A 13,496-nucleotide genomic window follows, 5' to 3' on the forward strand; every position below is an offset into this window, starting at 1 on the left:
ACACCATAATTTAAAATTCAAATTATTAAAGAAAATATAATCCCATGTTGCCTTGAAGTTGAACATTCAAATCAAATGAGTCTTTTAGGCTACATTTTCTCCTAGATGAAATAGAGTGAATTATATTAAGACATTTATAAAGGCACTAAATGTTATTATAACAGAAATGCAACATGGTGTAATTTTGTTAGTCATTTGTCCTTGAAAATATGCACAAGACAAAAAGTCTTGTGTGAATTTGTGTGTGTACATGTATTTGTTGATGGATACTCTGGAGAGCTCCTAAAATGTTAACAGTCGCAGCTTGTAAGATGACAAGTTCAGAGCCATTGTGCATTGGCTTTAGCACAAAACTATCAAAGGATTACCACCAATTTTGTTTCCCAGCATTCAAATACAATCCAGCAGTGAGAATTAGAGTGGCAAAGATGCATTCAGTCATAGCAGTTATAATTCAGCATGCTGTTGTGAAAGAAATTACATTTCTTTCTTTTGCCAAAGCAGATGTAGCAACATGTTGATCAGGGATCTTCAACAGGGGAACCACAATTGTACTACATGCATCCACAAATTAATGTTTGATCTCAAACTTATTTTGTGCATGAAATTTAAATGCGTGTTGAACAAAAATTTAAATTTAATGAACGTTAAGTTAAGAAGCAACTATTCAGATAAACGTGTCTTTGTACATCCAACATTAAAATGCATCAAGGAATATCAAAATCTAATGTACAAGTATCTGACTCTACATCCATAATAATTATTTTAATGGCATAAGATATGTAAATGTACTAATGCAAGATGTGTGACTGTACAAAAAATGCTTCAGGTGTATTGTTGTTTTATAAACTATATATAAAAAACACCGTTGCTTGTTTCAGAATTATGTGCAACGGATTGCCGTCCTCACGGCGTGTGTAGTGGAGGTGTGTGCCGATGTGTGGACGGCTGGTCAGGGGCAGGGTGTGAACAGGAGGATTGTCAGGCTCACTGTGGTGAACACGGCATGTGTCGAAAGGGGAAGTGTGAGTGTCACCAAGGTTGGACGGGAGAAAACTGCAATATCGGTGAGTTAACCTTGTTGTGAACCTTGTATTTTGTTAGATTAGCTTTAAATATATATATATATATATATATATATATATATATATATATATATATATATATATATATATATATCTTATGCTATGGTATACACAAGGTTAGATTTCTTTAGTGAATATACAATACCATTCCAAAGTTCGGCATCATAAGTAAATCTTTCCATTCATCAAAGCATCCTGAAATAGTAAAATAAAATAAAAATTCAACATTGATAATAATAAAAATGTTTCACAAAATCAGCAAATTAGAATGATTTCTGAAGGATCATGTGACACTGAAGACTGGAGTAATGCTGAAAATTCAGCTTTGCCATCACAGGAATATTTTACATTTTAAAATACATCAAAATATAAATATTTAATTTTCAATTGCAATAATATTTCGCAATACTGTTTTTAATGTATTTTTGATCAAATAATTACAGCTTTGGTGAGTAAGAGATTTTCATTAAAAATCCTTTAGTCTTGTCTTCTCAAACTATTGAATGGTACTGTAAAAATAATTGGCTAAATATTTTTTAGTCGGTCTTAGTTAGAGATTGTGTAGAGTAAAAGCTCACAAGTCATGGTGATGGTTGATGTTTTTATATAAATAATTATTTTAACCATATCTTTTTAACAAATGATTCACAAATCGGAATCAAAATGATTTTGAAACATCCTTATCCAGTGATCAAAATTGACTGAAAAGGCAAAAGCATATTACATTTTGAGGAAATGCACAGCATATTGGAAAATGTAAAATTATTCTGGCTATACTTGTGAGTCATTCTTAAATCAAACACACTGACAGCACATTTTGCTCATTTTCAATTTTTATGAATCACTTATGAGAGTGCCAATCGGCTAAATATGTACTTTTGCATTGTTAACATTGCTCAAAAAAATAACATTTTGTTCATTCATTGTATCTCTAGCACACTTTCTGGACAGCAAAATAAAAGGTACAGTGATTTTTCATTTGCCATGGTTTGCTTTGTATGTGATCATATAAAATATAAACGTTTAATTATAATTCTCTTGAATTATTGAATTACATTTTCATTGAATGCAAATGTTTATGAAACCGGAAAGCAGATTCACAGGCATAGACCTTGCTTTGTCGAAGGAAAAAAAAAAAAGTGCTAAAGCTGCCGTTCCTTTCTCTGATCGAGCTCTTCAACAGTACAATGCAAATATCATGAAATGTCATATTTACTGAGGAGAGGGTAAGCCGCAGCATATTAGGTGTGTGTAAACCAGCGGAGGCTGCCTGGGCTGTCTAAAAAAATGACACTAAATCACTGCATACCGCAGTATAACACCCCATGTTTAATTCTTTTCCCTGAATGTCTCTTCATGATAGCAGGCTGGATAGGATATAGAGGTAAAGGTCATGCTGCCCTGAAGAGAGCATGTGGCTCTGACCCCTCTGTCTCTCAAGCATGACTTTCATTATGTCTATGTACCGTGTATTAATGTCTCCACATCTGTTCGTTTTCAGGTTTCCCGTTTTATACAGTGTAAATGTAGGCATACAAAGACACACACACACAACCATCAGTCGGTCCATGCACATATACACGTTCGCATTACCCAAATCCCCATTGTTGTACATCTCACTGTCTCTTATTGGAATATTTAGCAGCTGCTAAGCTCCTTTAGTTAAGCATTTCCCTCTGTAATTTCCTTTGACTTCACACATTCTGTGACAAAGGATATGATGGAGCACTTCTGTACACTGTCTGATCAGCTCAGCATGCTGTTACTTCACATGGACACTGCTAGATGTGATCATTTCACAGTATTTTTCAAAAGAACGTTATTTTAAATTTAGAAGCTGCTCAGATACTTCAGAAATATGATTTTTTTATTATTATTATTATTTATTTAATTCAAACCATTTTGCCTAGTTGGTGTTTCGCTGAATTTATTAATCTATTCTCCATTAAAAATAAAAAAAAGTCATTTTCTAAAATACTAAAACACATATTTTGTCCAGCTGTTTCATGTGAATTTACCACTGTCCCCGAGTCCTGTTCGATGTCTTTAAAATGTCAAGTGCCAAACGTTTGACTGACTAAGACACATTCACCGTGTTTTCCCCTGTATGTTTAAGCAGTTCTTTATGGTGAGTTCTTCACCCCCTTGATTTATCCTAGGCTGCTAGTTGGTCGGTGTGTATAACTGATGAATTTGTCCCGGTAGATAGCTGTCCAGGGCTGTGTAACAACAACGGCAGGTGCATACTGGACCAGAACGGATGGCATTGCCTCTGCCAGTCGGGATGGAGAGGGGTTGGGTGTGATGTTGCTATGGAAACCCTTTGCTCTGATGGCAAGGACAATGAGGGAGGTGAGAAAATGTTGCAAAGTTGAGTGGTAAATAATTGTTTTACTATGATGGTGCTCCCACTTACACACATTCTCTACTAGAAATGTCTAGATAATTTTTAAAGCATCTGAATAAGTCCCTTGCTGTTCTTTTAGATGGCTTGGTGGACTGTATGGACCCAGACTGTTGCATTCACAGCACTTGTCAGGGTCAGACATATTGCAGCGGGGCTCCAGATCCCATCACAGTGCAACCCCACGGCTCGCCTACTCCAGACTCTCATGGCTTCTATCAGCGCGTCAGCTTTCTGGTTGCTCCAGGGGGCACCCATACCCTAACAGGGGAAAACACGTTTAACAGCAGGTTAGGAGCTCTTGAACCTGCTGAAGAATGCTTCGCTAGGTTTGGTGAACTAAACTGATAAATAGTTAGCTTAAAGGGATACTTCACACAAAAATGAATACTACCACAAAATACTTTTTTTATTTGCTCCCCAATGTTATTGTAGGGATAAAATACTTGAAACATATTTTCTAAAGATCTTCTTTTGTGTTCCAAAAGGAATGACATGAGGGTTAATCTTGACAATGTTAATTGTTAAAACGATCTCTTTAATATTTCTATAGTAGGCTGGAAAGCTGTATTTTACAGGGTTGTTTTTTTTTTTATAAATAAGCCACTTTTTTAATAATGCTGAAACATTTTATGATGTCACATAATGGCTAGTTTAGTTTAGGAAATGAATGTTATTTAAACATGATTTTGACCCTCAAACTGTTTTATATAATGATAAGCTTTTCACTGTGACATGGCTTTTTATGGCGAATAATTTTCATTCAGATAATTTATTTATCAGTGCTATAACATATTAAAACATATATGCATAGAAAGTGCTTCTGGCTATGTAAGTAATTGTGATGCCGTTTGATGTGTTTCACAATATTTCTCACAATCTTAAAGTGTTTTTTGTAACGTTTTGGGGTTGTAGATCTAACAGCATGGAGAAATAGAGCAAGCCTCCCACACTCATACAGAATAAACAATAGGCTTTTTTTTTATTTTTGATAGGAATTCAGAACTTCAATATCCCTTTTGAAGACTCCATGTTGTCCCATCTAATTTCTGCTGCTTTTATATTGCAGATAGAAAAGCCATCAACCGTTGGGATGATTTGTATGAACAGCTAACATACCGTGTACTTTAAGAAATGATTACTTTTTCCAGTGAAAAAATTGAGCACCTCACCTTTGCACCTCTTCAATTTAGACTCTTGAGCGAATGTGTTCTATGCCCTTTGGTGTTTTCGGGCAAAGTTAACAATATGAACATTGCTGCTTGTCTTTCCTGCCTTAGAATAGGGCCAGTTAAGGACAACTTTTTAGAATCTCTTAAGAATATTTGGCTGATGAAGCTTTTGATTATGCCTTGATGAGGAAACTTTTCATCCCACCCATCTGCTCTGAAGTTCCTTTTGTTCGTACATTGAGAACTTATTGCATTGAGAAATTATCGCGCAATTAGTCCAAAGATGTGAGATTGCAGGTCAGACTCTAAATGGTGCATGGTAAAATAATTTGAGCTGTAATTACATCTATTAAGATTATCAAAACAGAACAGCAGAGGAAGGTCATGTGCAGTGGATTGAGACATTGTATAGTTGATCTTGACATTTAATATATATAATCTAAAATTATTATATATATATAATATAAAAACTTGAATGCTGCTTTTTTTAAATGAGCAGTCTGCTGACCTTGAAAATCAATGCGATAGTTAAACTACCTCTGCTTTCTTTCAGAACCACATTGACGTTTTTTGGGGGTGTGTGTTTGTGTGTATTTAACAGCCTGGTGTCTGTAGTGCGTGGACAGGTGGTGACCAGTGACGGCACTCCACTGATTGGGGTGAATGTGTCTCTTCTGCATCACCCCCAGCAGGGTTATACCATCACCAGACAGGATGGCATGTACGTACAAATATGTTGTACTCATACACAGACAAGCACATACGTATACACTCATAATTATGCTAATACCTATCCTTAAGATAATCAGTGAGAAACTAGTTTGCATAGTCTTATGCAAATTCCTATTTACATTTCACTGCATCTCACACAAAGCCACATTCTCACTCCATGTCACCTACAGGCAGCACATTACAACTTCATTTTATGACCCAGCTATGTTTCTTTTGCAGATCACATTAGTATATATTTTTTGTAAACACTAAATTTAATATAATACACATCTCCACAAATTATATATATTTACATTATACTAATTACTAAACATACTTGTCATGAAGGGATTGAATACTTTTTAGTATGCAGAAGTCATTAAAAGTTGATTTGCAATGGAGGTTGAATAATTTTGACTATACAACTGTATGTGTGTGTGTGTGTGTGTATGTGTGTGTGTGTGTGTATATATATATATATATATATATATATATATATATATATATATATATATATATATATATACGCACACACACACACAGTTTATTTTGATGGTCCACCTTAGACATTCTGCTTACTATAATTATGTAATTTTGCAACTATATTTCAACTAACTAACTTAGAGTATTAGGAGACTGTTCAGATTAGGTGTTAGGGTTCAGGGGCCTTGTGTAAAGCCACTAATTTTATGAGTAAAATTTTAAGTGTGTCAAAATTCTAAGAATGACATAATTTTACTCTTATTCCTAGACTTAAGAATAAATATGATTCATAAACATTCCTAAATGTCAAGACTAGGTCTCGACTCTAGGGTAAGAGTGCTGGAGAAGTATCCTAACCTAGTTAGGAGTAACACGATGGCAGCAGAGAGGACAATACACACTTTCTTAACAAAAGATGTAATGTATTGGAGTTATATATATATCTGTATATCTATATTATGTTATGTATATTATAATATGATAACAGGGAGTTAAATAAATGATACAGGCTTGATCGTAAAGGTATTCTTTAAGTAACGGAATTTGTAAGAAATGTAATAACCTCTCCCACTCTACAAATGCAGCAGTGCACTGGTGATGACTTTGGCCCTTAAATAGCAGGGTCTTAAATAGCACTATTCTGGCACTGACAACACCAAACAGTAGTGGCCAAAAGTGATGTGTGAATTTTGTTCTGTTCTTTTGTTTATTTTTTAATGACCAAACAAGTTTGCTTAAACCCTTAAAATATTAGAAATATACTGTATATCATATTTTAAAATGTGAATGAAAAACAAAATATTAAACTTAGTGAAGGTTTGTCTGTCCAAACTATTTGGCAAAAAAGGCAAACTACAGGTACAGGTTTGGAAAAATAAAAAAGCTCAGGAAAAAATAATACATTGACAACAACATAATCAGTTATTACATTTTTACTGGATCTCTCGTTTTTGCATGTGCTCATAATTTCTTAGCATGGTTTTGCATGATGGTTTCGATGCATTATCACAAATACAACAATTGACTAAAAGCAAAAACTACACAATATGCTTACAAAATCTTTAACACATTTTTAATAATACTTGGATAAAGTTTAAAGATCTGGTCAACCCTTTTGACCACTATTGTAAAGCATTTCATTGACTTTCCAATTGATGTTCAAACCATGCAGCAAAATCAAGTCACTTGTATGTGGATCTGTGAGTAGTTGTTATGTTTATGGACATATAACTTATGCTTGCATCATTGCTCTAACTATAAATGAGGAGACATTTATAGTTGTCTCGTCATTTCCTCATATATATTTGTGGGCCCAGGGGCCATATTCACAAAACATCTTGCTTAAAGTAGGCTCCTAACTGTGTGTTCACACCGCCGCCAGCGAAAAGCCTCTAAGTGGCCGGAAGTCATTCATTACGCTGGTGGCGAGCTCCAGTGAGGGTGGCACAGCTTGGATGGTGAGAGCAGCAATGAGAGTTGAAATCAAGTAAACTTTATGGTAATGAGCTATGACACGTTTCAGCGGCCGCAACCAATCGGAATTTAAAAGTGCTCCATTTGAGAGCATTCCAGAGAACGCAGTCCTGTAAACTTTGATTCCGACCACATTAGTTCCCAAGCAAAATGGAGAGGTTGATCAATTTTATAAGAAGGCGCTGTTTATTGGCACTATTTTAAACTAACCAAACACTATTTTTATAGGCAAGATTTTCACGCTAGAATGCTTGTTTTTCAGCGGGAAAGAAAATTAGAAAAGCACTTAACCATGAACACAAAAGCCACACCACACAAATGGCTTTCAATCAGTTTATTACGTTAGCCAACATGTCACTATAATTGTTATGTTCTTTCCATCAATCAATTTTCTGCAAAAATAACAATCGACATGCTTATTTGCTTTGCGGCCCCTTTAAATAAAGTTTTAAAAAAAGACCAAGCATTTGATCTACGGAAGAGCATCAGAGCGTCCACGAATCTTTCCACGGCGTCGCTGGCAGGGTGGTAAGAGCTCAATTTTGCCGGCAGCGGTGTGAACACACAATAACTTGCCGATTTAGGAGAAACTCTTAAAAATATTGGGCATGTCAGTCCTAATTTTTGCTCTAAAAGTATTTCACAAAGTATTTTAGCTCTAAAACCAGCTCTTGGAGCATCAAAATAAAGTGTTATCAATACTAAGCAGACAGTCTACTAATTATCATTTTACTTATCCTTAAATGATTATGCAATTTAAGTAATGCTTGTTTTTAAACTGAACACTTATTACAAAAAAAAAAATACACATTAAACAATCTGGCAATAATCATACTGTTTTAGTCATGAAATATAAGTAAATGAAACATAACAGTTGCTTGATTTTGAGTCCGACAAATAATGAGAATTCAGATGGTTATTCATTAGCTGTTCTGAAAAAAATAAATTCATTCATTGGGGGATTTAAGACTGAGTGCAAAAATCTGATATGCACACACATGCATTAAAAATATGAGAATTTTCACATTCAAACCCCATTTTAACTCTAGTTATACAACATTAATGCAGTCATCAGCAGACTTTAACTTTAAGTTCTATGCTGATCTGACCTTTCTTGTAACTTTATAATAATCCCTGTAGTCATTATCCATCATTATCAAGAATCACACAGATCAGCAGTTAATGTGGTCTTCTACTCAGGGGTCACATGTGTGGGAATATGCATGTGTATGTGTGGCGACCGTATGCCTTTAACTGAGGCATGACCGGCATAATGCATTAAAAACTTGAAAATGAAAGAATGAGTACGAAAGGGATGGGTCTACATCTCTAAAGAAGGAGGCTGATGTTGGGGATTATATGATATATCCAGATCCCTCCTAAAAAACCTGCACACATGGGAATGGCCTTCAGATAATCATGCTTGTTCAGTGCTGATGTCTGCTCTTGGTTAGAAAGCGTGTCCAAGGGGAAACAGAGGGAAAGAAACAACTTTAAAGGGTGATGGTCTGGAACAGTGGCCCAGCCATGCACAGATTGAAAAAGGGGACAGGAGCAGTTCAGGGAGAATTTCAAGGCAGTGGCACTTCAAGGATGTGTATGTTTGTGTGTATGTGCGCAAGTCACGGCACCGTTCATCTCTCCCCTTCCGGGCACAGAAGACAGCAGCTCATATAGAGCGCAACTTCAAAGAGACGCCCCTTCATTTTCAAATCTGCGCCTACCTCCTCATTACACCACGCTAATTAAAAAAGGGCAACTGCGCTAACTGCTACCTCCAGATCTCTAAATCCAAATCCCTGAAATGTAAAAAGTTACATCACATCTCTATACCCTTTTCCCTTATCAACTTATAGAACATTGTAAGTGTGCCAGTGAACTTTTGATAAAAGACTGTGAAGTGCATGTCATTTAGCTGTTATTTTTACGGATACAGTTCTGGCAGAGGATATATGGAATATGGAAGACATCATGGCTGTGATGAAGCTAACAAACCATAAAATTAGGAGAAAATGCATGCGCTTGACAATGTGATAACAGGAAATTATGAATCACACTTAGCCTTCATATGCCCTCTGCCCCCACACAAACAATGTGTGTTTCTGGCACGACTTGTGTCTTAAACTCATATAAATGGTGAAATATTATTAAAATATACAGTACTATTCGAAAGTTTGCCGTTGGTACAATTTTCTTATGCTCACCAAGGCTGCATTTATTTGATACTATACAATAAAAACTGTTATTTGTAAATTGTGAAATATTGCTACATTTTCAAAAAACTGTTTTCTATATTCAACATTTTTTAAATGTAATTTATTTCTGTGATGGCAAAGCTGAATTTTCAGCGTCATTAATCCAGTCTTCGGAGTCACATGACTCTTTAGAAATCATTCTAATATGCATGCTGATTTGATGCTCAAGAATCTTGATCAAATATTTTTTCCAGGAATCTGTGATGAAAAAAAAAACAGCATTCATTTGATGTGAAAAACTTTTGTAACAACATAAGTGTATTTACTGTCACTTTTGAACAATTTATTTGGTTTGTTCTGCATTCTTTCAACACTTTTACTCACACCAAGCTTTTGAATAGTAGTGTGCAAAATTAAATAAATTAAGTTGCTTTTGATACATTTCTCATACATACAACATTGAACTATCATTGTATTAAATGATATGATATGATAATAAACATGTACCATTGGAAAACCATATTTTTTTAAATACCTTATCACTGTACCGTGATGCCACTATATCACTGTTTTGGAAGAGTAATGTAATTGTCTATCATACTGTTGTGAAAATTGTGTTTTTACCCAACTGCAGGTTTGATTTATTGGTGAACGGAGGGACAGCAGTGACGCTACGTTTCGAGCGTGCTCCGTACTCCTTTGTGTATCGCACAGTTTGGTTGTCATGGAGAGTTTTCCATGTGATGGACACACTGGTGATGAGAAAAGAGGAAAGAGACAATCCAACCTGTGAATTTAGTGGCCTTGACAGACCCTCGCCCCGAATCACTGCGTCACCACTCTCCACCTTCTACCGCTCCAGCCCTGAGGCCAGCCCCATCATTCCTGAGACACAGGTGACTCACACCACATCACATCACATCTTGGAGTAAAATGAATCTTGGTTTATTTATTTTTTTCCAGAAAATCGAAATAAATTTGACTGTGTCTTAAGCCCATCTGATCTGTATGATTTAATGACATTACAAAGGTACATATTATGTACAAACCATACTATATGGTCAGGAAAAGAAGACATATTTATGCATGCATTGCTTCTGAATTAATTAGGACCATGGTGTACTATATTATGTTCCTGTCACAGAAATAACATTACATGCTTGTAACATAAGCCACTTTTAAGGCCAGAAGTGGAAGTAAGTAGGGATCAGACGTAATTAAAACAAATTGTGTGTAAATCTACAGTAAATTATTATTTTATATTACTTATTCTGAAGATATTCATTATATGATGCTATTTGAAAACGGCATTGGTCATCTGTTTAACAAGTTATAAATAATCTTTTTAACCGACTTCTGGGTTGCCATACACTGATGTTCAAAAGTTTGGGGAATATATATTTTAAAATATAATTTGTTCTATGATTGCAAAGCTAAATTGTCAGCAGACATTACTTGATTATTTAGTATAATGTGTTACGATTGTTCTTAATATTTGTATCAGGATCCTTTGATTGATAGAAAGTTAAAAAGAACAGCATTTATTTTAAATAAAAAACATTCTGTACCATTAAAATGTATTTACTGTTACTTTCGAACAATCTAATGCATCATTGGAAAATAAAAGTGTTTTTTTTTTCAATAAATAAATTAAATTAATGGTAAATGATAAATGGACTGCATTTATATAGCGCTTTCACAGACCCAATGGCCACCAAAGCACTTTACATTTGCCTCACATACACTCACTCATTAATACACCGACGGCGGTGTCAGCCACACAAGGCGCCATCCAGCTCGTCGGGAGCAGCTGGGGTTAGGTGTCTTGCTCACGGACACTTCGAGACTTGGCCAGGTGGTATCGGGGGTTTGAACCACCAACTTTCTGATTGTAGACAACCTACATGAACCACTGAGCCACTGCTGCCCAATGAATAAATAAAACTTACTGACTCCAAACTTTTGAACGGTAGTGTATATCCACCCCGGAGTGAAGAATTAATTCATTGTGTTTAATACATAACTTCCTCCCTCATGCACATTTTTAATCACAGGTTCTTCATGAGCAGACGGCCATTCCTGGTAGTGATTTAGACTTGATTTACTTGAGTTCACGTGCTTCAGCCTACAAACCTGTTCTGAGGGTCATCTTGACCCAGTCCAGTGTGCCCTTCGGCTTGGCTCGGGTCCACCTCATGGTGGCTGTGGAGGGCAGAATGTTTCAGAAGCAGTTCCCAGCTTCACCCCGGCTCTCTTACAGCTTTATCTGGGACAAGACTGATGCGTACAGCCAAAGAGTCTACGGACTCGCAGAAGCTGTTGGTAGGTATAGCAGAACAATGGGAGGGAAACCATCTATAAAAAGCCCTCTGTGTATGAATATATTATTAACTTGGACTGATTTAAACCAGGATACAATTAATCTTTTTTTTTTTTCTCCCAGATAATCATTTGGCAAGATGAGTAAAAACTCTCTAAAAACTGGTAGTGCATGCCAAACTGATTAGGTGAAAGTGACTTATTATGATACAGACCAAAAGGTTGAACTTAATATTCTCTGAACCTTAAACTAAAGGGATTTAGAACAGAGAATCAGGACAATAATGTGGTTTCATTTTAATACGGCACAAAATGTATTATTTAAACCTTGCTGAAAATACACTTAGTTCAAAAGCCAATCTCATTTTGTTACATTTGTAGCATATGCTTAATCTTTATCTGAACCATCTTTTTGCTAAACTGACACTAGGTTGTGTTCTAACAATAAATAAAATCTACAAGCAGCTGCATTTTTCTAGTCCACCTGTATATTGCTGACTGCTCTTTGCATGTATAATTAGTCTGCAAAGGAGGCGCACTGAGAAACACCAGCTTTTAGAAGGTCACAGGTCCATTTGGAAAATGTTGCTCTGACTGGACTCATTGTAATCATGCCATTTGCTGAAATATTTCTTCCTTTACAATGTTGTAACTGCTCAGAAATAGTAACTACAACAGTTTCCCATGTGCATGAACAGTAAATTGTCAATATCGCATATACTGTGCCAGTATTAAATACTTGAATGTGAGCAGCCTATAGAATTGAAATTTTTTTTAATGCTTAAAGGGGTCATGAACTGGCTTTTTAGTTGTTTTTTTATATTGTTGTCTGAGATTAGCTTATGACGTTCACTTGGTTTTTACATAAAAAAAAAAAAAAAAAAAAAAAAAAACATCAAAATGAATAAGTAATAGGCTATTTTCTATCCTAGTTTTGAGCCTAGCTTCTGCGGGGATGGCGTTTTATCCTCTTTGACGTCATAGTTCCCCACTTTGAAAAACAAGTCGTTTGCTGAGCCTGGTGTCAATAAAAGCTTTCATTGGACTAACTAAGACGTTTTCAGTTCTGAAACTTACAATATATTCTTATAATATGATGATCCCTGATTTCTCAGTTCATCACCCCTTTAAAATATATAAATATGCTTAAAATATTTGGTTTAAAATATGATTTTTAAATGATTAAATTAGGTGTAGAAAAACCTGTAAAGATAATGAATGCCTTTTGCCCTGTTTTTTCCCCCTATACTGTAGTATCTGTGGGCTTCGAGTATGAATCATGTCTGAATGTGATCCTGTGGGAAAAGCGGACAGCCACGCTGCAGGGATATGAGCTGGAGGCCGCCAACATGGCTGGCTGGACCCTGGATAAGCATCACATATTGGATGTGCCAAACGGTAGGAATCGCTTATTAAACCCCATCGGAACCACCTCATGGGAATTGTCCCCTCGCCAACTCAGGGGTCAGTGCCTCTACCTGGACTCATTGTCATAAATATTCATCTTAACATGAAATATGGTCCATTGCCTAATATGCACATAATAAAGCAGAGTTTGAAAGGGCTAATCGCTCACGGTGATGACAGATTAAATTGGAATCATTAACACAGCGTGCCAAGTCAGAGCTGTGCTCTCCAACATATTATGGGGGAC

The 13,496-nt window shown here is 35.8% G+C and overlaps 1 protein-coding gene across 3 annotated transcripts in view; it reads left to right on the forward strand.

Moving 5' to 3' along the window:
* LOC120474316 (teneurin-3) overlaps window positions 1–13,496 on the forward strand; it is a 120,241-nt gene that overhangs the window by 74,716 nt on the left and 32,029 nt on the right. The window contains exons 12-20 of one of the 3 annotated variants that reach the window (XM_039664478.2): window positions 882–1,067; window positions 2,021–2,047; window positions 2,449–2,469; window positions 3,291–3,437; window positions 3,572–3,779; window positions 5,263–5,382; window positions 10,158–10,419; window positions 11,578–11,845; window positions 13,097–13,240. In XM_039664478.2, coding sequence (XP_039520412.2) covers window positions 882–1,067; window positions 2,021–2,047; window positions 2,449–2,469; window positions 3,291–3,437; window positions 3,572–3,779; window positions 5,263–5,382; window positions 10,158–10,419; window positions 11,578–11,845; window positions 13,097–13,240 — 1,383 coding nt within the window. The remainder of the gene's footprint in view (window positions 1–881; window positions 1,068–2,020; window positions 2,048–2,448; window positions 2,470–3,290; window positions 3,438–3,571; window positions 3,780–5,262; window positions 5,383–10,157; window positions 10,420–11,577; window positions 11,846–13,096; window positions 13,241–13,496) is intronic. The other 2 variants (XM_039664479.2, XM_039664480.2) reach the window with 2 other exon arrangements.

The sequence above is a fragment of the Pimephales promelas genome, chromosome 9 (assembly GCF_988280905.1).
Source record: "Pimephales promelas chromosome 9, fPimPro1.hap1.1, whole genome shotgun sequence".
Lineage (NCBI taxonomy): Eukaryota > Metazoa > Chordata > Actinopteri > Cypriniformes > Leuciscidae > Pimephales > Pimephales promelas.